Source organism: Lutra lutra, chromosome 5 (genome assembly GCF_902655055.1).
Source record: "Lutra lutra chromosome 5, mLutLut1.2, whole genome shotgun sequence".
Lineage (NCBI taxonomy): Eukaryota > Metazoa > Chordata > Mammalia > Carnivora > Mustelidae > Lutra > Lutra lutra.
Genome location: NC_062282.1, coordinates 862,576 through 885,141, shown reverse-complemented (window position 1 = coordinate 885,141; position 22,566 = coordinate 862,576). Strand labels below are relative to the sequence as shown.

At 61.7% G+C, this 22,566-nt stretch overlaps 1 protein-coding gene across 1 annotated transcript in view; it reads left to right on the top strand.

Annotated features, from left to right (window-relative positions):
- LPCAT1 (lysophosphatidylcholine acyltransferase 1) overlaps positions 1 to 22,566 on the top strand; it is a 43,847-nt gene that overhangs the window by 4,866 nt on the left and 16,415 nt on the right. Inside the window, 3 exon segments of the mRNA XM_047729794.1 lie at positions 11,874 to 12,016; positions 17,612 to 17,826; positions 21,825 to 21,937. Coding sequence (XP_047585750.1) covers positions 11,874 to 12,016; positions 17,612 to 17,826; positions 21,825 to 21,937 — 471 coding nt within the window.

The window sequence follows — 22,566 nt, the reverse complement described above, 5'->3', positions numbered from 1 at the left end:
GACTGCCCTGCCCGAGCCCTTGACACGCTCCCAGCCCGTGGGCAGGACCCGCCACAGGAGCCCAGGGACAGCGGCCTCTTTACTCCCAGAAGTCGTGTCCATCTGAGAGCCAGAGGACTGACTTATTTTCTCTAAAAAGCTACTTGCTGGCTGAAATTTTTTTTTAAAAAAACATCTTTCACAATTTTGATATTCCAAACCCCTAGGCTGGGGTGCAGAGCTGACTCTCACGGGGTCGCTGAGGCCTGGAGGCCAGGGACCGGTGTGGCCACCCAGTGGGGCCCTCCGCTTCATGCACAGCACCCCGAGCAGTGAGCCCGAGGCCCCAGACAGCCAGGAATCCTAGGCTGGGGGGCTGGTTTGGACCAGGCCCAACAGCGGAGCAGACCCCCTCCCCGTAGCAGTAGGTCTCTTCACTGGTAGGAAAGAGTCATCAGTCACTTCTGTCCTGTGGGACTCGTTAGCTCCATATTCTCGTGGGGGCCCCCGGGCCGCTGGAGCTCAGCACACCCCAAGCCGGAGCCCAACTTACCCTTGAGCGCTCAGGGCCATTCGGGCCCTCTCCCCTAACCAGGTGCACCGGCCAGCAGCCGCCGCCCGCACCCTCCCACTCCACCGAGTGCTCCCCTGTTGCACCGAGGAGCACTTGGACCAGTCTGCTCCCACATTCGCCCGTGTGTTCGGAGAGTGACACCCTAGCCGGGGGCAGACTACCAGGCTCCTACCACAGGCGGCGTCAGGCCCATTCTCACCCTACAAATGTTACCCATGGGCCAAGAGTTCCCTGCAGCTGACAGGATAGCCAGGACACTCCGGGGAGCTCCCAGCAGCTGGGGAAGCACAGAACGTGCCCTTGGGTCTCCTTACAGCTGGGGGCTGGGGGCTCTCTACAGTTGGGGAGCAGGGCCTGGATGTTCCCTAGGAGCTTCCCACAGATGGGGGCCCAGAGCCAGCATTCGGGTAGAGCCTGTGGTTTGGGAGTGAGGCTGAGCCAGGATATCCTGGGGGTGCTTTGACGGAGAGCTGAGTGGGCAGGAGGAGCCCAGGTGGGAGCATCTGCAGCCCATCAGGACAGCCCAGGACTGCGCTGGAGGGGCCCCCTTGGCAAGGGCCTCAAGGTGTGCTGTGTCCTAGGCCTGCAGTGCTCTGCTGGGACCTGCTGAGCAAAGGCGAGCAGCCGCAGACCCCACAGCCTGGAATTCCAAGACTCTTTCCTTCAGGCCGTGCCAGAAGCGCTGGAGATCAGGATTTCCTCAGGCCGCACAGCCTGGCTGTGTCTGCCAGCCCGAGGTGGAGGGGATGGAGTCCTTGGTAGGGTTCTCTCGTCTCCTCCATCCGGGCCCCAACCCACCCGCATCCCCCTTCCCTGCCCCTGCTGACTGTCCTCGCAGACTGCGTGCGAGGCCAGCGAAGGTGAACCTCTGTCCACTCCCCTGCAGCCCGCTCCGGGCAGGGAACTCCCTGAGCTGGGGCAGGTGTTGGGGGGACTCTCTCTCTCGGGACTTTGAGCCCACAGCCCAGAGCAGGGACTGCTCTCTCCTGGACCACAGCCAGGGGCTCCTAGCAGCTGGTGAGACGCACAGACTGTTAGTAAACAGATGAGCTCACGGCCCCCTGGAGCTCGCCTGGGCGAGGGAACTCCGGGGGGGGGGGGGGTCCCTCCAGGCGCCATGTACCATTGGCCTGTTCTGACCCTGTATGTGGCTTCTGGGTGTCATCTGCTTGGGGACCAGGACAGGTCCTTCTCTGTGCGTGGTCTCTGTGCCTGTTCCTCGCGGCTCCCACTCCCTCGTTTCTCGTTCCCTTTGGGGAGGCGTGTTCTCGAGAAAAAAGCCAGTGCCCCTGGGCTGGCCCTCGTGCCCCTGGGCTGGCCCTCCTGCCCCCGCCCTCCACCAGCTTGTACCCGCCGCCCCAGAGGGCCCACCCAGCGTGCTCAGGGCCGGAGCTGACTCCGCAGGGGGAGGTCTGTGCCTGGAAAGCCCCCAAGCAGTTGTCCTTGCCGGGTGTCCGGGCCCCCCAGGTGAGAGGCCTGTGGGAGCGCGTCAGGGGCCACCGTGTCCCTGTGGTCCTCAGGTGGGGATTTGGAGCTCCTGGGTTGGACCCGAGCCTCATCTCTGGAGCGAACAGCCGACCCCGAGCTTGGGCTCTTGGCAGTGTTTCTGCTTCTGTCCCGCCCGCTCTTCTCCTCGCAGGTGCCCAGAGAGGCGGCCCACTGCATGCTGAGCTCTCGGGTGAGGTGAGGACAGGGGCGGAGGGGCCTTGGGCCTGCACTTGGGTTTCCTGTGGGATTTCACATCTGGAGCCTGCTGGGGTGGCAGCTTGGAATGGCAGAGACCACAGGGTCTCCAGCTGCAGGGTCCTGAAAACCCTGAGAAGATGCGATTTTGTAGGAAACGAGTGGGGAGGAGGGGCGAGGGGAGCCCAGAGGCTGGCTGGCAGCTGGGGAGGATGCATCCTCCTGGTCTCCCCTGCTTCTGCTTCAGTCCCTGCAGGGTTAGGGATCTTTCTCAACTCCCTACAGGAAAGGAGCTCCCTCCCCAGCTCTGCCCCCAGGCCAGCTGGCTGCTGGGCCTGCTGTCCTGCCCATGGGGCTCCAGGCCAGGCAGGGCTGCAGGCCTCCTCGGGTCACTGGGAGCAGCGCTGGCTGGTGACCGGCACTTGGCACGTGTTCACTGACCTAGTGAACTTGTTTCCTCTCCTACGCGTTTTCTCCTGTGGCTAACAGACAGCCCTGTGTGTGCGCCCCGGACCATCCGCCATCCGGCACAGGGCAGAGAGCACAAAAGCCTCCTGCGGCGAGGGCGGGGTGTCGTGTTCAGAGCACAAGGGCTCTCCATGCTCTGAGGGAGCAGGGTCGTTGCCAAGGGCGTGTCGTGCCCCACCCCTCCCCCGCACCAGCGTGGGCTCCAAGGGCTGAGCTCCTGCAGGGGAGCCCCGGGTGGCTGCGGTGGTAGCCGTGGTGACCGTGAGGAGGGCAGCAGGCACCGGGAGTCCTCCCTAGGCCCCCAAGCCGGTCCGCTGCACTGCTGCCTTGTCGCCCAGCAGTGACGCGGCGCTCAGCAGGGCACGTGCTTCCCTGGGCCTTTTGTGCACCTTCCTGCTGCCTCCCACCCTGTCCCTTCCCTGCCTTGGGGCCCAGCCTCAGCTGGCCAGCATCTCCCGGTGGTTCTTCCTGGAGACCCTGAGGCTGACTACGTGGCAGGTGTCTCCCGATGTCCCCAAGGCTTCACCGCCATGGCCTGCATGCCACAGCTCCTTAGCTTGTCTGCTGACGCCCTTATGCATGGACCAAGGGCCCGCTCAGCCCCCGAGCCCGGAGATCTCTGCCGCGTTCGCCTGGGGGCCATGAGCTGCCCTCCGTGCTGACCGCCAACTGTGTGTCTGTAACCCTGTGGCTGTGGGTCCCGCTGCTTCTGTGCCAGGGTCGTTGAGACCCTCGGCGCTGGGGGACAGAGCTGGCCTGGGGCCCGAGACCGCAGAAGGCTCTGACCTCCACCGCTCTGGGCCCTCGGACACTGGCGAGGAGGCAGGAGCGGAAGGACCGTGCGGCGTCGGGAGGGCTCTTGGTGCGGCGCCCTTGGTTGTAGGGTGTGTGTGGAGGGTCGCCCGAGACCAGGGCGGTTCCGCTCCTATGAGGAGCTGCAGGGGTGCCTGTGGCTTCGCATCGGCCACGCCGTCAGCCCTGACAGGGACAGAAGACGCGGCTGTCCAAGAGCGTGGCCGTGCTAGGGCCGGCCACAGGTGCACATGCACAGTGAGTTCCCCAGAGGCCCTCTCCTGCGCGAGGCTCCAGGCTGGCCACATGCGCCCGGACGGGGTGCGAAGGCTCCAGCGTGCAGAGGCCCGCGTGCTGGGGACAGCGACGCTGCTTATGGATTGGAGAAAAGAGCTGTTCTAGCAACGCTCTGGGGACTTTTAGATCTCAGTGGGAGAGCTGGGAAGAGAGCTCGTACGGAGCCGTGAGTGTGGTCCTGGCAGGAGATGGTCCTCAGCCTCGCAGGTGGACTCACGGTGTCAGGGCTGGCACTGCTGAAGACCAGGGCAAGGAAGACCAACATTCACATGTCCGCAAGAAGAAGGCAAGGGAGTCCCGACGTGAGCCGGACACAGGATTAAATAGTGACGAATCACACTGCCGAAGGCCAGCTGCTCCAGAAACAGGAGGCCCCGCAGATGGCCCGGCTCCTGGCGGCCGTCCCCACCTCCCCGTGCCGCCTACACCACGGAGCTCGGCCTCGCCCTGCGCACCGTCTCTCCGTAGAAAGGAGCCTTTCCCGCAAGCAGCCGCGTGTGACAAGAGGGTGACGCTCGCGCCACCATTGGGAACGCGGCTCTTTCCTTTCGGACTCAGAGGTGGTTTGCGTCCCAGCATGTTCAGAAAAGGTGTTTTGCTGCTGGAGGGGAGCCGTGGGGGTCGGCTCTCCCAGCAAACCAGCGGGGCTGGCGCCTGCGAAGCGCTGCGTCCAGACCTGATGCTCTTGGATGCCCCAGGCTGCGAGGACGGGAGTTTGTGCTGGAACGTCCCAGCCGGTGGCACTCCGGAGACAGCTGCTGTCGTTTCCCACATTCTTGAGAAAGAAGACGTGTCGATGTGTCTGTCTTGTTGCTGTGTCAGGAGGGAGGGACCCCAGTAGGCAGGAACCAGGGCCATGTCTACAGAGCCACTCCCCGCCCGCGCTGGGCGGAGGGCCGTCAGGCCATGGCTTCCCAGTTTCAGAAGATTCTCTGTTCTAAGTCAGGACTTTTAAAACAACTTGCTTTAAATTTTTAAAATGTGTAACAGCCAGAGAGAAAGACGGATTCCACAGGTACGGTGTCCCTCCGTTTCTCTCACGCGGGAGTCTTTGTGCAGAGTCCGTGAGGCTCATCTATCGTCTCATGGGCAGAGCCGGGGGGACCAGCCCAGCCTCCCAGGGAGCCGTTTGAGGCTGTCCCAAGACCCAGCCCCAGAGAGCAGGGTGCGCCTCCCACCCCGGAGGCCCAGCGCGGGCTTGTTCCTGCCCCCGCAGACCCAGACCCCAGCTGGGCTACGGGCCACCTGTCTGCACCTCGTTCTGCCTCGGGGCACACACGGGATGGGGCAGGCTGACTGATTGGGGGTCGTGGATTCTCTCTGTCGTATTGTCCCCGGAGCCACAGCCTTGCGGGGACATCCCTCCAGCTGCGGGGCCATGGGTCCACCGTATCCTGCTGCGGGCATCTGGGCTGAGAATACCACCGAGGCTGGCACTTCCCCTCCTCGGCCTCAGGAGCCCATTCTCGTGGGTGCGGGCAGACCCGCGGTCAGAATACCATGGGTCCTGTCCACTTTGGATCTGAGCACCCTCCATGCTGGTCCCTCTGGGGCCCCGTGCCCACTGCTTGTGTAGCACCCCCGCTGATCAGGCCCCATGCACCCTCCCTGGCCCGGGCCCCACACCCGTTAGCGACTGTCCACCTTCCGCACGCTCACTCAGTGCATGGCCTGTGGCCGTCCTGGAAACTCGTGCCTTTCAAATGTTGTAATCCAGGTGACGGGAAGATAGGAGTCCTGTTCTGTCTTTCTGTCTCTGAGTCACCTCGGGACCTGCCCTTGTACCCCGAGGACCTGGAAGCCCTTCCCTCTGGTGCGGCTGGCACCCGTCACACAGGCGACCTTTGGCTCACTGCCCCTGCTGGCATCCCAGGTGACGTCCTGCTCTGCTGCTACCAGCAACGCCCACGCAAGCCGCTCCGCGGGGAGCTGGACTGGGGCTGCCAGCCAGCCAGATGCGCCCACATGGGCCCTTCCCAAGCCGTCCCCTGCAGGGCAGAGGGCCCAGCACACGGCACGCGGCTTTGTGGGACTGGACTGGCCTGAGCTACAGTTGTTCCCTGACCTCTGCCAGAACCGGGGGACCCAGGGCTTGGCATCAGCCTTCTCGTGGCGATGCCGCTGAGCTCTGGCTGTGAAACACATGGGGCTGGTGCTCATGTAGTCACTGGGGGAGGGAACACGGGTTCTCCGTCACCCGTGCCCCGGCGGGGTCTGCGGTGACAGGGCGGTCCGAGCGCTGCCGCGTGAGCACAGTTTTCAGCCACTGCCTGGGCTCCGACGGCTCCGGCTCCGTCCTCCACAGCCCGCGGGCGCTCCCGTTGTCTCCGACCCCACGGGAATGCAGTTCTCTGCGGTGTACTTGTCTGTGTCTCCACAGCCTTTGGAGCTCCGATGATTATTCTCTTCCACGGGAAAGCACTCCGGCCCCGAAACACCCCTTCCCCGTGGCCTGCCCACCGCCGTGACGAGTGTCGTGAGGGCAGCCATGCCACATGGCCCGGTGCTCGCCGTGTGCTCTGACTCGGCCCCTGGGCCTTCAGGCTGCTGACCCCATTCCTGGCAAGGCCGTCACAGTGACACCCACCCTCCGCTGCACTCCCGCAAGTACCTCCTACCAGCAGGTGCTGAGTCAGCATCTAGCACAGCTTGAGGGGGCCCTCGATGCACCAGGCCCATGTATGCTCTGGGGGTGCACAGCATCTGGGGGCGTGGCTGGTCCGTCCACTCCCGGCAAGGACCTGTGTTGCCACAGTGACCCAGCCCAGCATGGGGATAGCGTGGGTGAGACGCTGGGGACCTGTGTGCACTCCAGCATCCTCTGTCTCCTACACAGTACGTCAGCAGCTACGTGTTGTGAAACCCAAGACATTGGGACAGCTTGCACAAAGACGAGGTTAGTGGCCTTGGCAGAGAGGAGGGCGTGACCACCAGGTGTCTCTGAGCTGGCCACTGTGACCAGAGGGGCCTTCAGTAGAGAGTTCCAGATGGCCTGTTAGTGAACTCACTGCACTTGGTGAATGTGTTACATTGGAACTGGAATCGTCTTGCACGTGTCTTGTCACGGGAGATTGGAGACACCACAGGCCGGCAGCTTCAGCAACAGACGTTTCTGTCCCCTGGTCCTAGAGACTGGAAGCCCCATCTCCAGCCTCCTCCTGAGGCCTCGCTCCTGGGCGTATAGACGCCGTCTCTTCTAGGAGCCGTCTGCTGTGACCTAATGTCTTCTCAGGAGGACACTTGCCGTGTGGAATTAGGGTCCACTCTAGTGACCTCACTTTACCTTAATCCCCTTTTAAAGGCCCTGTCTTGCAGATCCACCCGTTTCTGTTGGCGTGTGCTGTGTCTCCTCCACATGGGGTGGGGGGGTGTGCGGGACACTCCTGGACCCCCCTCTTGGCTGCCCTGAGGGGTGGTCTCATGACCACATGGGCCGGTGTCACACTCAGGAGCCCACGTCCCTCCAGAGGTGACCAGTGAGGCGGGGTGTATGCAGGCGTGTGTGTGCACCCGGGGCATTGGACGCAGGGTGTGAGCACACGTGAGGTTCTCATCAGCGTGACGATCTTACCGGTGCTCAGACTGTTGTCTGCCATGGGGGCTCCAGAGTCTGGGGGCCTTTGCCTCCTTCCCTGCTGTCCCCGGTCACCCTCCACGTTTTCTCCCTCAGCCCAGAATTGGCTTCTCCCAGGAGTCCTGGCACCTTTGGGCAGGAAATGGTGTTGAGAGCCCATAGGCTACCATGACATCCGCCCTGCAGCTGGGCCCCCACCAGGGACTCGTGGTGGAGCGAGCCACAGGAGAATGCTGCTCTGGGACACAGGAACCATCAGCTTGAGTCCGTGTCTGGGTAAACCCCTTCCTGACGGACCACGTGTCGCAGCCAACTTCCACGGAGTGTGACCTCACTCAGTCGGGGAGCCTGAATGGAGGCCCTCCTAGAAGGGGCTTGTAAACCTTTAGCTCGCAAGAGGGGCGACCCCGGGTTTATTTGACCTGGCGCCCTTGAGGGTGGCCGGGCTGCTGAGGGGCAGTGAGGCCACAGCCTTTGGAGCTCTGTGGAGGGCGCAGGTCCCACACCCCCAGCCTCTCCTGCTTGGTCTGCGGCGTGCCCCCCTCCCCCATGCTGCGGCCTTGCTCTCCTCCAGCTCCGCCCAGTGCCATCACCCGGGAGCGAGGCTCACATTCTCCCTCCCCCAGGCCCCTGCTCTCCCACCCGTGCCTGCACCTCCAGGGGCTGCCGTCCATCCGTCCCTGCCCAATACAGATCACCTGTGGCTGCTGACCGCCTCCCGGTTCCGCGAGGGGCTTCTGTGGAGTGGATGTCGGGGTCTGTCCCTGGTCCCCTCCCAGGCCGGGGGGTTGTCTGAGTCAACCCCCAGACCCAGAAGAGCTGGGTGTTTGGGTTGTGGGAAACGGAGCCCTGCCCTCTCCCGAGGGGACCCCCTGCCTCCCTACAGGTTCTCTCCCGGGGACCGTGATACTGGGGCTCTGTGATTCCGCGGGCTTGCCCTCCAGGCTGGCTGAGGAGCAGAGGTGCCCACGGCTGCCTCGGGGACGGAGGCACCATGTCCCCCGGGCTGCTAATCATGGTGCCCGCGAGCGCTCAGCAGGACTGCCTAGAGGCAGCCGGGCCGCTCCCCGTGCTCTGCTCCGTGCCCTCTGTTTTCCAGCTCAGCAGGACTTTCTCCCAACATCTTTGCAATGGCTCCGGTCTTCCAGCAGCCCCAGCACACTTGAGAATGTCCACGTGGCTGACACAGCATCCCTGGCTGTCGTCCCACGGCTGGAAACGCTGAGTCTGCTCGGACAGGCTGAGGCGCGGGGCCAGTGTGTGCAGGGTGTGCTGGACAGCGAGAGTGCCAGGAGGCCAGTGGCCAGGCCACAGAGCCCGTGAAGACAAGCGGACCAGGCGGTGTAAGCAGGAGAACAGGAAGGTCCACCCCAGGGCGGCCTAGCGCTCAGGACAAGTGGTCAGAGCCCACAGAAGATTCTAGAAGGGGCTGCATGAAGCCTTCCGTGTCCTACCCTCCTGGCGACAGTTTTCCCTCCTCCAGGGCCGGGCTGAGCCCGGCGCAAACGTGCAGGCCCCTCTCTTTGCCTAGAGGTGAAGGCAGAGCCCTGGGGTCCCGGGGAGCAGCCCGGGCAGGTCCCCCCGTACCCCGTGTGCTCCCGAGTGCGCTCCCTCCCCGGGCAGTTCACCCGGCACTCGGCGAGTGTATGACTCTCAGACCACGTTGCGTGTCCACCTGCCCTCGCAGGGGGCGTGTCTGCAGAGGGTTGTGGCCTGCGATGGTCGCTCACGTGTCCTTTCCCTGCTGGCTGCGAAGCTTGGAAACTCGACTGCGTTCTCCTCACAGTGCGCGTAAGAGCAGGCACGTGAGTGTTTCATCGAGGGCTGGAGGCGGCCACGTTCTGTGTCCCATGGGGGATGGCTGAGTGAGCCCTGTGGCTGCCGGCCTGCCTACGGGGACGTATGTCGTTAACTAAGCCACGTGAAGAGCACTGGGCGGGTCCAGGTCACTCTTCCCTGGCACTGCCTTCCTGGGGCCCCTCGGAGCCCTGACCCGGTCCGTGGTTCAGAGATGCATGGGGTGGGACGGCGGTCGTGAGCTCTTCTGCTGCCCGGTGCGGTGCCATTCTGTGGCACACACCGTCCGGGAAAGGGAGGCGGCTGGTGTGCGGTTGGTAGAAGAGCACGTCGGCGAGCCAGGCTTCCCGCTGCGCCTGCCGTGTGGGACGGACCTTCTGAGACCTTCCGTCCATGTGCTTTCTCCGCCGGCACAGGGACCCGGACAGCGGCAGCCACCTGTCATCTAGCCGGTGACGTGACTTCGTGGCTAGAGTGGTGCTCTGAGGTGTGTGTTTTCAGCGCGCCTGTGCAGAGAAGCAGACGTCAAGGATAACGCGAGGGCCTTTACCGCAAGAAGTTAAAAGGGACGTTAGAGTCGACTCGGAGAGAGAGACGTCCCACAGTAGAGACACGAGTACGTCCCCAGCGGCTCAGTAGACGGGTTAACAAACTGGAGAGTCGCCGACACACAGATGACAGCAAGTGCGTGGCGTGCCGGGGCCAGATTGTGCTAAACGCCGGGAGAAGGCAGCGGGCGGTTTCGTTCCATTACCTTGAAAACACACAGCGGGGAAGTAACGGGCAGAAAAAGATTTGGGGACTTTTAGGGAGGATTTTCTCTGGTAAAACCCCTGAAGTGAATTCAGGCAGAAGTAGAAAATCTAGATAAACAGTAAAAAAAAAAAAAAAAAAAAAGAAAAAGAAAAAGAAAAAAAACCAGCCTTAGATATGTGTATCTTGGGAGAAATTGCCTGGAGAAGCTGGCTCCCCGGTGCACAGACGTCCCCGCTGGGTCCGCCCAGAGGGAAGCCGAGGCCAGGCCTGCCCCTGACTTGCCTCCGGACGCGGCTCTCAGGCGAGAGCCCCAGGGTGGCCTGCCGGCCCCGTGACTGAGGCCTCACGGAGGAGCCCTGTGGGTGCGGCGCGGCGCGTGCGTGTGCTGAGTGAAGCAGCGTCGTCCCCCGCGCGACGCAGGAGGGATAGCGGCTGAAACTCCGCTCGCTCACGGCCACAGCAGACGCCGCTCCCAAAGCCCAGGGTTGGGAAGGTGTTCTTGTCCACCAAGAAGGTGTGCTACAGCCCGGAGGAAGCGCCCCCTTGACAGGAAACGTCCCCAACGTCACCATGCTGTCGCTGCTGCTGCCCAGCCCAGAGGCTGTGGCCCCGGGTGGTGACCGGGACTGAACGAGGAGGGGAGGGGTGGCCACCCAGCTTGCCGTCCCCTGCCGATCACAGGGAGGTGCCGGTCCATGCGGTGCCACATGGGGTGGCTGGGACCCCAGATGACCTGGAGTGTCAGGTGAACGCTGGGTTTTCAAGACAGTATGAAAAAGTGCAAAATACCTCATTTGTAATTCTTGTGCTGAGTCTGTGCCGAGACGACGGTACTTCCAGTACCTCGGGGCACTACATTAGTTTCTTCTCCTTCCCACGTGCGGCACTAGTGGGCCGGTCTCGACACAGGACCCAGCAGAGTCCGCAGAGGGTCCGTGGGGCCAGCCGGCGACTTGGTGCAGGTGACAGCAGCCCGGCCGGCGAGCGGCCGTGGGGCTCCTGGGCCCGGGTCAGCCAAGCGGCCGGGAGACCTCATCATGCACCTTCTCGGCCTTTCTGTCCTCCCTGCACCAAAACCCACATGTCTGAAGTGTGTATTGTTGCAAATAATTATAAATTGTGTCTGTTGATCGTAAATCTCTTCCAAGTTTTAAGTCTTGTCATCCCTGCCCCAGCCCTGTTTTCTGACTGACTGCCTGAGAGTCGTTCATCCCAGAACGCAGCATTCCAAGCACATGGCCCCTGGTGAGAACCAGACCGTGGCTTTGTGCATGGGAGTGTCCCTCCACCATGACTCTCCCTGACTAGGCCCCTCTGGTGAGCCCCCATGTCCATCCTAGCCCCCACCCCGTGTTGGCAGCTGTCCCCGTCACTGTAGGGCCTGCCCGGGCCCATGGAGCCTCTCCCATGGCTTCTGCCCAAGCAGACCAAGGGGGGGGGTGTGCGGTGCCGCCCAGGTGCTGCTTGTTTGAGGCGGGCTGGCTGCGTCCTGTGCTCTGCCGGGCTCCTGCCCATGACGTCCTGGGGCTGGAGAGTCACGCGGGGCCCCTGATCTTCCTTGTGGTCCACAGTCTGTCTGACCAGCTCTGTACCTGCTGGTCCCTGCGGGGCAGCCCCACACTGGGAGGGACTCGGGAAGGCTCAGCAGAGCAGGGCACGTGTGCTGGGCTGGGCCAGAGAGGGGCTCGGGGGTGGGGCTGCGGGTGCCACGATCCGGGGAGCCGCTCCCAGCCTAGGGCCTTGAGGCTGAAGTGGGAAGGGGCGCGGCACCATGGCCAGAGACCCTCAGCAGGACACCCGGCCCACACGCCCCACCATTGAGCGAGGGCAGTGCCCTGGGCTGGGGCAGGCGCAGCGTTTCCGCGTGGGTCTGGGCCTGGCTTCCAATGCGGAACACAGAGGACCGGTTCCGTGGCGACATACTCTGGAGTGACCTCGCCTCTGTCTTTGCAGGTCGTGCTCATGACGCTGACGCTCTTCCCGGTGCGGCTGCTGCTCGTCGTGGCCATGATGCTGCTCGCGTGGCCCTTCACATTCTTCGCGTCGCTGCGCTCTGCAGACGGGGACCCCGAGCAGCCCCCAGCTGTCTGGCGCAAGTGAGTCCCTCGTGTGCAGGCACTTGGGTGTGCCCCTCCCTCCTCCTGCAGCTTCTCCGTCCGGGACGCTGTGGCGGGTCGGGGTGGCCAGTCCCATTCGCTGGCACCCGCTGCCCCTTCCCGCTCTGAGGGGTCCTCCAGGGTCCCGCGGGCTACGTGGCCGCTGCCGTACCCTCGGCACCGAAGCTCCCCACCGTGTTCCCACGTGCCCAGCCCCCGAAGGCTGCACATCAGCCGACATGTGTCCCATGTGCCGGTCTGGGGTCTGCAGGATCAAGTGTCCCCCTTGTTCCCCCGTAGACCTAGAAGTTCCCTTGTGGCTACGTGTTGAGTAGCAGGAAGGCCACGTTCTGAATGCATCTTTTCTTACGGCTTATTCGAGAGAGAGAGCGCGTGCACGTATGCGTGCACACAAACAGGGAGGGGCAGAGGAGGAGGAAGAACCCCAAGCAGGCGCCCCGCTGAGCGCAGAGCTCGGTGCGGGGCTCCGTCTCAGGACCCTGAGACCATGACCTGAGCCAGAACCCTGCGTCCGACGCTCAGCTGGCCAGGTCACCGGGTGACCCCGTTCTGAGCACACCGTAGCTGGGGATGCGGCACAGGCCTCAGAAGCTTCTCTCAGTCCCCTCGCTCCTCCGTGAAGCTGTGCGTAAACCAGAGCATCTGCCGCTGGTGAAGAAAGCTGATAAAGATCTCCAGCGTCTCAGAAGCCGTCGTTCCTGTTGAAAGCCGCCTGCTGTCCGCACCTCTCGTCACCCCCTTGGGGTCCTGGAACAGTTGACGCAGAAGCAGAAACGGCAGCCTCGCGCAGGGGTCCCCTCTCCCAGGCCACCCCCGGCCGCTGCCCGATTTACACACAGTTTCACTTGCGCTGAGCCCCTCACGGACGCAGAGGCTGTGTGGCCCACAGAGCCCAAAACGTTTGCTCCTGGCCCTTCACGGGCTTAGCAGACGGGCTCAGTCCTCCTCGCCCTAGGAAGCTTCTGGCCGGCAGGAACATGGTGCCTCACAGAGGCAGGTGGGACCTGGCACTTGCCCTTGAGGTTGGTTCTGCGGACGTGCACCTTCCGTGGGCACACGTGACCGTCACACGTGCAGCAAAGATGGAATTTCGAGCCATGGGTATGCCCATGAGCACGAGCCCGCGAGGAGTGTGCGTGGCCGTGACGGGGGAGCCCGCGTGTGGGGTCTTCATGTGCACCCCTCACTGTGTTCATGTGCTTAGACCATTGTCAGAGTCAAGTGCACCACGGTCTTCCTCCCTGGGAGACCCGAAGGTGGGCCATGATCCGTTCCCATGCCAGCTCCAGTGTGGCACCTCGCCCAGGGGTGCTAGGACGTGGGTCCTGAGTGAGGGGGGAAGGGAGTGAGTGTAGGGGTGAGGGGGAGAGGGAGTGAGTATTGGGGGGAGGAGGGGAGGGAGTGAATGGGAGAGAGGGAGGGAGTGAGTATGTGGGGAGAGAGTGGGTATGGGTCAAGGGAGGAGAGAGTGAGTTGGGAGGTCCTGTCAGCTCTGCCCCCCCCCCCCCGGGTACTGGGGACATCACTGGCTTCCAGTGCTCCTTCTGACCTGTTCAGGTTCCTTAATTCTCTGTGAAGGACATGCTTTACCTTGAGGATTTTCTTAAATGTTTTAATCCTAAAATATGAATTTAGTATCAAATATATAATCCAGCAAAATAAACCTGGACCAGACAGGAATCAGAACTTTGGTCTTGCTAGGTTGAGGATCTGTAGCTGGAGAATTTTTGACCGATGACAGGGGATCTAAGAGTTTGGGGTGTTGGTAATAGGGTGGCCGTCTCTCCCGGCACCTTGTCTTCTCCCCTCTGCTCCCCCTGGGCTGGGCTCCCTCCTACCTGTTCACATGCCCCCTGCGGATTCTCCTTCCCAAGTGCGGACTCCGGGCTGGATTCCGTTGACCCCGGGCCGGCTCCATGCAGCTCTGCTGGGCTCGGTGGATGATACGGGGACCGCCAACTGGCGTCCACAGCCCGGCTCTCCAGGCACCGCGTGTGCCTGTAGCACGTGCCCGAGCGGCAGCCTTCACAGCAAGACATAGACGCGTCTGAGGGTTCATGAGAGCTCTGGGTGTCTGCGTGTGAGGGGACTGCACAGCGCTGTGTTCACGTGTTTATGTTGTGTAAGCATGTGTACATGCCTCTGCGGGTGTGCGGGCATGTGTGTGTGCGTGAACGTGTATGCATGTGTCGAGCATGTGCGTGTGTGCAGGGCCTTCCGTGAGCACGTGTATATGTGTGTGTGGGCGAGTGTGGGTATGTGTGCACGTGTGTGAGTGTTGTATGCATGCAAAAGTGCATTGTGTGTGCAACCATGTATGTGCACATCTGTGTCCGCAAGGGACACGTGTGTGTGCACACGGATAGACATGCATGCTGCTCGTGGGGCGCGGGCCGTACACCCTCGAGGTCTCCGTGCAGCAGTATTTTTCAGGAACTCCACGCACTGCCCTGCCTTGGGTCAACAAAGGACAGTCAGCACAGAGCTCCTTCAAGGAGAGCAGGGTGACATGTGCCTGATCTGGGGACCGGCGAGGTGGGAGGATGGGGGCTTCAGAACAACAGGTTTCGGCGTCCGCAGGCTGGGACGGAAGAGCCCTCGTGGGGTCGGCTGGGAGGTGCGGGTTCCTTGTTGGGCGGGGCCGGGCGGACTGGAGTCAGTGATGTCCCGTCGGGGAGGATTTGTGCTGGAGGTGTTAGTGTCCTTCACACGTCTTAAAATAAAAGCCTCAGGTTCTCAGTGAAAGGAAGAATGACACAATTCCACAGAGACATTTACTCGAAGTTACTTTCAAACAACAAATGACTGTAAACACCAGAGCATCTTGCAAACCTGACCGGCGGTCGGCAGTGTCCTCTGGGTGCTGCCCCTTGGCCAGCTCACGTGCCTAGAGGGTGTCGTAGCTCCAGCCACTGGAACCATGTGCCACAGGCTAGGGGCCTCAACCACAGAAGGTTCCAGAGGCTGGCAGTCGGGAATCCGTGTGCCGGTAGACGGTGCCCCCTCACTGGCCTCCCCTGGCTCCCAAGGAGAGCTCTGGTCTCCCTCCTGCCAGGAAACCAGTCCCCTCACGTCGTGACCTCATTTAACCTTATTTCCAGCTACAGTCAGACTCTTGCTTTGCCTGTATTAGTACAGGATAGTGAGCCCTGAGCCTAGCCTCCCAGCTCTGACCCCCTCGAGGTCACACTGCCCTCCCAGAGCGTCCCGGAGCCCCCGGCTCCCCACGTGTCCCATTTCTGCCAGGTGCAGCGCTTTCCTGCACGCCTTTTGGGCATGATCTATCTCCTGGACCTGGTTTGGGGTTTTTCTTTCTTTTTTTCTCGTTTTTCCCTTCCAAGATTTCCTGGAGGTTCTGTCTCAGAAAGAGGACAAGCAGGAGAAACTCGGGTGCATTTCTGAATGTGTCTTCGTTCTCCCCTCAGTGCTGATGGAGAGCTGGGCCGGGCAGAGAACCACGGATTCCGGATCTTACAGGCCCAGAGTCACAAAGCTGCTGGCAGCTTCGGCTGTGATGTTCAGGGAGACGGCCTGTTACTCGCTGAGTTTGGGACTCTTCTCTCTGCCCCCAGGAATTTGAACAGTTTTCAAAGGAAATCGTAGGAGTCTGTCTTGCCTTGAGTTCGTTCTGCTCCCTGACGTGGTGCTAAAGGTCTGTCTGTCTTCAACCGTAAGAAACTGTTCTCTTCCTGTCTGCACTGCTGTCCTTTTTCTCCGGCATGTTCCGGAGACTTCCAGCCTCCCAGAGAACAGGCTCTTGGGGGCACTGAGATACTGGATTGCCCAGAGTGCGTTCTTGTTCTCTGCTGCTTTTCATGGCGCCTGGGCCCGGGTTCCAGAACAGCCTGAGGAGAACGTGGACGCCCAGCTTCCCTTCTGGTGCCTGCCACCTCGTGTCCTCACACCAGAGTCTCTTCTCTGCCGCGTGGCTGATCATGCTGGCATCTCAGGTTCCAGGGTGCCCCCCGGGTGACGAGCAGGGGAGGCAGCAAGGGCTGGCCGTCCCTGCCTGGTGCATGTGGTTTGTCTCCCGCGTCACCGCTCCTGGAAATCACTCCATGAGCCCCTCGGGCTTGTCACTGGCCACCTTGGCCGCGGATGGGAGGCGTCGGGCGGGCTGCAATCCACGCAGGCGTGGCTCTGAGGCCTGTGTCCACGTCCGCAGGCTGCGCGGCCTCACCGGGGCTGGGACTCCTCCAAGAACCCGAGAGTGTCCTTAGGTGTCCTGTGCCCACCCTCTGCTCCCATTTCTGTTTCTCGCGGTTTGGCCTTTGACCTGGGGGTAGGGGGTGCCTCTCACAGGCACATCAGGATTTGGTCCACACTTCCGAGTGGCTCCTTCCACGTGCCCCTGACTCTGACTCCCCTGGGCAGCTCTCGGTCCCATGGCAGCCTCCCCCAGGCCTTGTTTCTCCTTGCGAACCGGTGGCTGTCTCTGGCTTTTATCGGAACGCGTTCTTATGCAAGGTAGCCTGTGTGCAGAGGAGCGTGTTTAAGCATTCGCAGCTGGACAGGTAAGGAGAAGTGTGTAGCTGTGGTCACGCCCGGTTCCGGAGACGGCATCGGAGCCCAGCCCAGCATCTTGGCGTGCGCCACACGGCGACTGCTCGCCATGCACGCGGGGGCCTTCCGCGGGGGCTCCACGAGGGGCTCAGGGCTCCTCTGGGCTTGGTCCCCGCTCAGCGCCGTTGGGCCTCCTCTTCTGGAATTCTCTTGAGACGGTTTTGAGCCCCTTGGGGGTCAATCCAGTGAGGTTTTGGGCTCGTGTTTCTGTCAGGCAGTCCAGTTGTCTGTGTGACACGGCAGCCCCCATTCTCCCTGGACTGCGGAGCTCGCAGCCCGGGGCCGCTCGCGGACGCCTCTCTGCACTGCCGGTGATGTGGGTCCTCGTCCCTCTGCAGCAAGCACAGGTGGTGGGAGGATCTACAGGTCTGCACTCTCGTATGTGTGAAAAACAAGTAGGAAGCTGTTCGGTTAATCTGGGCTGGTGGTTATTTAATTTTCCACATTTATCATCCATCGAGTTTCATCCAGAAGAGGGTTGCTTTAGCAACAGGGCATTGGGTCACCGATTCCCAGACCTCAGGACCCTCCAGGGCAGGGACAGGAGTGGCTCGTTCTCAGCCCCAGCTGAGATTGCGTTAATTGCGGTTCTAGATAGTTTAGTGGGTTTGTTTCATGATGAATCACCTTCCAGCGCTTACGGCCCCGGTGGCTCCCACGTGCCGTGTCCTTGCTCTGCTGCTCAGTTCGGGACTCAGCGTCGTCCTCATGCTGCTGTCGTGCCGCAGTCAGCACTTCTGTTTTCTTGGACAAATTGATAAAAAGGCATCCTGCGGCCCACCTAGTAGAGGGGAGGGAGGCCCAGCATCTCTTGTCTTCTCTCCTTCGGACACCACAGTAGCCGCTGTTGGGGGTTTGGAGGGGCCTGGAGCCCCCTGGCTGACCCACCAGAGGTTGGCACTGAGCTCCCAGCGGCCGTGGCCCCACGGTCAGCCTTGCACTGGTGAGCTGAGCGCGGCACCCTTGACCCCCAGCTCTGGCCTGGCGTGACCGCAGCACTGTCTCTTGCAGGGTAGTGGACTTCCTGCTCAAGGCCATCATGCGCACCATGTGGTTTTCCGGAGGCTTCCACTGGGTGGTCATGAAGGGTCAGCAGGCCTCTCCGTCGGAGGCCGCCATCCTCACGCTGGCTCCACACTCCTCCTACTTCGATGCCATTGCCGTCACCCTGACGATGTCGTCCATCGTGATGAAGGCGGAGAGCAGAGACATCCCAATATGGGGAAGTGAGTGAGCCCCCCCTGGGAGTGAATGAGACCCCCCCAACCTGCTGGGGGTGAGTGAGGCCCCCTCCCCGGGAGTGATTGAGACCCCCCAACCTGCTGGGGGTGAGTGAGACCCCCCATCCTGCTGGGAGCGAGTGCCGTGTTCCCCCATCCTCCCTGCCGTCCCGGGAGTGGGCAAGCCCCCACCCTGCCTGTCCGTGCAGGTTGCACCCACATGAAATAGGCAGTTGCCCTTGAGTCTCTTCTTGTCCCTCTACTGTGGCTTCTCTGTAATGTTAGTTCTTGTGGGTTTCAGCGGGTTCACATGCACACACGCACACGCGCGTGCACACACACACGCATACACGTCCTCAAGAGTCATGTGTCCAAGTGGCTGCTCAGGTTTGGTCCGTGGCATGTGCAGGGCCCGTATCCCACGGCCCTAGAAGTGTCCGTCCCCGGGCACTGGTTACAGGGACCGAAAGCCCAGGTGTGCAGGTGTCCCTCGGCCACGTGAGAGATCACCCCACTCCTGGCATGAGAGGAGAAACTTACACTCTCAGTCCTGGAGCTGGAAGTCAAGGTCAAAGTGTCCAAAGCCTCGCTCCTCCAGAGGCTTTCAGGGACAGTCCTTCCTGCCTCTTCCAGATCCTGGCCCCCAGGTAGCCCCGGGGCAGTGGCGGAGTCCCCCCTGCCTCCCTCCTCCCAGTCCTCCCCTGCACATGTCTCTGTGCGTCTCTCACAAGGACACTTGTCTTTGGGTAACCTAGGGTACTCTCATCTCTAGGTACATAACTAATTACATCTGCAAAGACTGCTTTCCCAAATAAGGTTTCACGCACGGGTCCTAGGGCTTAGGATGTGGGCACATCATTTTGGGGTGCGCTGCACCATTACTGGGAACTCCAGGGAATGCAGGGAATCACTTTACAGGTGAGAGCACCTGCCTCCTCCTGGCCAGGCCCACACGCCAGAGCTGTCCAGGTGCCCCGCAGGGCCGGCCCACCTACTCCTGGTTCCTGTCCTCCTGGCTTCTGTTCCTGGGCTTGCCACCCAGCCCTGGTTCCTCTAGGCTGCTCCTGGGGGAGGGGAGGGCACACCACTGTCCCTCTCCTCTGCCTGCCTCTCACCGTTCAGACCACGGGTGCGTCCACCGAGGATTCTGGTCCGGCAGGAGGCACGTGCTGCGGGTGCCGCAGCGCCAGGGGCCAAGGGTCCACACCCTGACCGTCTCCTCTGAACTCTCCTGAGTTCCCGCTCGTGGTGGTGTTCGGGGCTGGTTGCGAGAGAACATGGTGCATGTTTTAGGTTCTTTATAGGAAGCGCTGAGAGGGTGTCACAGGCTCCCGAGTGTGAGGCAGTGTGGGCCCCGACCGAGGGTGCGGGAAGCCACTTCCATTCTGAAATTGTGTTGTGATTCCCTCTTTTCGGTTTCAAGCTTCAGGCTGAGGAATGTCAGCATTCTGGGGGGAGTTCTGGGATTGGGGGGGCATGTCCTCTCCCCCTCCTTCACGTACAAATCACACAAACCCTTCTCGAAGCCTCGCCTTCCTTCGGTGACGGCTCAAGTCCCAAGCTGGCGTCATGGAGACTCACGGCTGCACTTTCTCCTCCACATCCCAAGGTCAGGGTTCGAAAGCCAACTCCACTGGCTGCGTGTGCTGGGGGCTGCGCGGTCAGAGCTGAGCTCCACGCCCCCCACCATGGACCGAACCTCGGGAGGGCCACCAGCCTGCCCTCCGTGTGTGGCGTCCCTCACTGTGCGTCCCAGTTGTGTCAGGGATGACGTAGAAAGAAGAGTGCGGGAGTGCCGGACCACTTGTTACGGGTTTCAGTTAGAAGTCACGCACGGCACATCCCAAGTCGCATTCCCTGTTTCCAGGTCTTGCGGCTGAGGCTCCTCCCACCGTGGGGGCCGGAACAAGCCCCCGTCCCCCCTCCAGGCTCCCACCCCCCTGCAGCGCGGGGCCCGGGGCGTTCCCAGTGGCCCATCCTCCTGGTTCTTCTCATCCTTGTTATTTAACGCTCGGTGCTTCTGGACCCTTTGACAGCCCACAACTTTGGTGAAGGGATGAATGTTAAAAATATTCAAAATATTGTTCCCTTCAGATTTGTGACCACCAGTTAGAGTGATCAGCCCAAGGATTTTTCTCATTTTTACATCGTCGGCTTACTTCCAGTGTCCTTTCTGTGGGCCCCTGGCGTTCACAGATGCGGGGTGGTGTCCGAGGTGACCGCGTCTCACGGTCTTTGGGCAGGACAGCGCCCCTGGCCCTTGTTGCCAACACTGCGTGGGGCTCACCCGACATGCGGCCATATTTCCCGTCCGTCCTCAGAAGCAAGCTGTTCAGTTACAAGGTCTCTAGTGTGGGGGTTCACCTGGGGATCCCCAAAAAGAAGGGGAGTCTGAGATACCAGTCAGAGGATGAAACCCCGTCATCCTCGGAGCCCAGAGAGCCTCTCCCCACCTCTGCCTGGAGCTTCTGACGCGTCCACGCATCGTGAAGAGACAGCCTCTTCATGTCACCAGGAAGGGGCACTTGTGACGCCCGACCCTCTTCAGTAAGACCAGCCTGCCCCGCTCCTCCTCCTCTCTGGAAGACAGCGCGGAGCCGGCGCAGACGGGAGGAAGCTGGGCGGCTTCCCCGTTGTCCCGTCCTGTGGGGGTCCCCCCAGCCCTTTCCCTGCGTGCCGCTCCCAGCGCCGTCCGCAGGGATCCGCGAGAATGACAGAACAGGAAAGAAGATTCCAGATGCCAGAAGAAAACATCACTGAGACCCACCTGCAGCCTGGATTTTGAGTCCCATGGACGTGACCAGATAGAATTTCTTTTTTTTTTTCTTTTCTTCTTTTTTTTAATGAATTTTAAAAGGTGTTTGCCTTTTGGAAGACCTCCCAGGAAGAAGAGTCACAACACACGATTCCTCGTGAGTAGTTAGAACGCTCGGAAGTCCAAAGCTGATGTGCCCAGCAGGGATGTGTCTCACCGCCACGGGGGTGCCTGGCCACTGCGGCTGCCCACTTGTGCTTCCCAGGAGAGGACGCGCTCTCTAAGGACAGCTGTCATGTCAGTTTGGGGTTTCTCTTCTAAGTGTCTCCCCACCTTCAGAGCCTCAGGGGCAAGAACCATGTGGTGGTTGCTGCCGCCAGGTCTGGTCACGGGAGCAGCGACCTGCCGCAGCAGCAGTACCAAGTTGGTCAGGACCACCACCGTGTGAGTGTCCTGGGGCGCCCCCGACAGAGGGCTGCACACTGGGCGCCCAGAGACAGCAGGTGCTGATTCTCTTGCTGTCCTGGGGGCCGGAAGTCGCGAGTCAGGGTGTGAGCAGGGTGGCTTCTGGTGGGAGGCCTTGTCCAGCCTTTGTCACCGCTGGCGGCTCCCCATTGTCCTCGGTGTCCCGTGGCTGTGGTCACGTCACTCCAGTGTTGGGCTCTGCCGCCCCATGGCCTTCTGCGCCCACGTCCGTGTCTCCTCCTCCATGCGAGGACACTGGGCGTGAGTCCGGGCTCACCCTGCTCTGATACCATGTCATCTTAACGTGACTCCGTCTGCAGGTGCCTGATTTCCAAAGAAAGTCACAGTCCTCAGTGCCCGGGGTCAGCGCAGTAGCCCGTGTCTTCGAGGGAGACGGCTCTGCCCATGACGGGCTGGTGGGGTTTAAGCCATGCGCCTCGGGCCCTTCCGACTCTGGAGCCGTTGACCTCCCCGCAGCTCCCTCCTCTGTCCGCGATCAGCCTTACTGCCCTTGCTTTCCCTGCTTTCCAGGCTGCGGACACCGGTGGTGCTACTTTCGACCTGGCAGGTTGTGGGTGGCATACCATCGTGTGAGGGAGCCGCGGTGATTTCCCTGATCCCCTGTGATCGGGCATTGACCTGCCGCCCACCCTCAGGGACACTGCTGCCCTTGGGGTGTCCCGGGGGGTTCGTCTCTGCCCCGTGCCCTGGGCAGCCCCCTGTATCCCTCTGCACACGGCAGAACCCGTGCGTTCCCACACCAGTGCCTCTCCTGCCCTGGCAGCTCTGATAAAGTACATCCGGCCGGTGTTCGTGTCTCGGTCCGACCAGGACTCCCGCAGGAAGACCGTGGAGGAGATCAGGAGGCGCGCACAGTCCAATGGAAAGTGGCCACAGGTAATGCAGTGAACCGCGAGCTGGGGGCCAGATTCATTTCATTTCATTTGCGTTTGATGTGTGCGTGAGTTCAGGGTCGTGCTGAGTGTCAGATACTGTTGGTCCTGAAATTGTAAAATTGGGACAAATGAGGCAGGTCTCACGTGTGTCTCACGTGCCTGAAGCGTCTTTCCTAAAATGACTGCTTGGCGATCCCTGGACCCGCAGCAGGCACGGCCTCTGGTGTATGCCAGTCCATAAGGCGTGGCTGTTTGGCCCTGAGAACCCCGGGCCGAGCTTGTCCGTGTGAGCCCAGCTCCCGAGGGAGCATCAGGAAGACCTGTGGGCAGCCAGGCTGCGGCCTCAGCTGATGTCGGCTGTATTTCTTCGGAAGCTGGAGCGCCCTGGGGCTGTCTGGGTCCTGGGTGCTCAGAGAATGGAAGGCCCGGCTGCCAGGCACCCTCACCCGCAGGCAGCCCCCCGGGGGTCGTGACGTCCGGGGTGCTTGGCTCCTGCCCCTCGTCTGGAAGCAGCCGCGTGGGCTGTAGTCCCTGTGCTGAGGGGAGAGTTGAGTTTCTGTCGTGTGGCTGGAGGTCAGTAGGAACCAGAAGGATTCAGGAGTCCCAGCAGGGACGTGTTTAACCACTGGT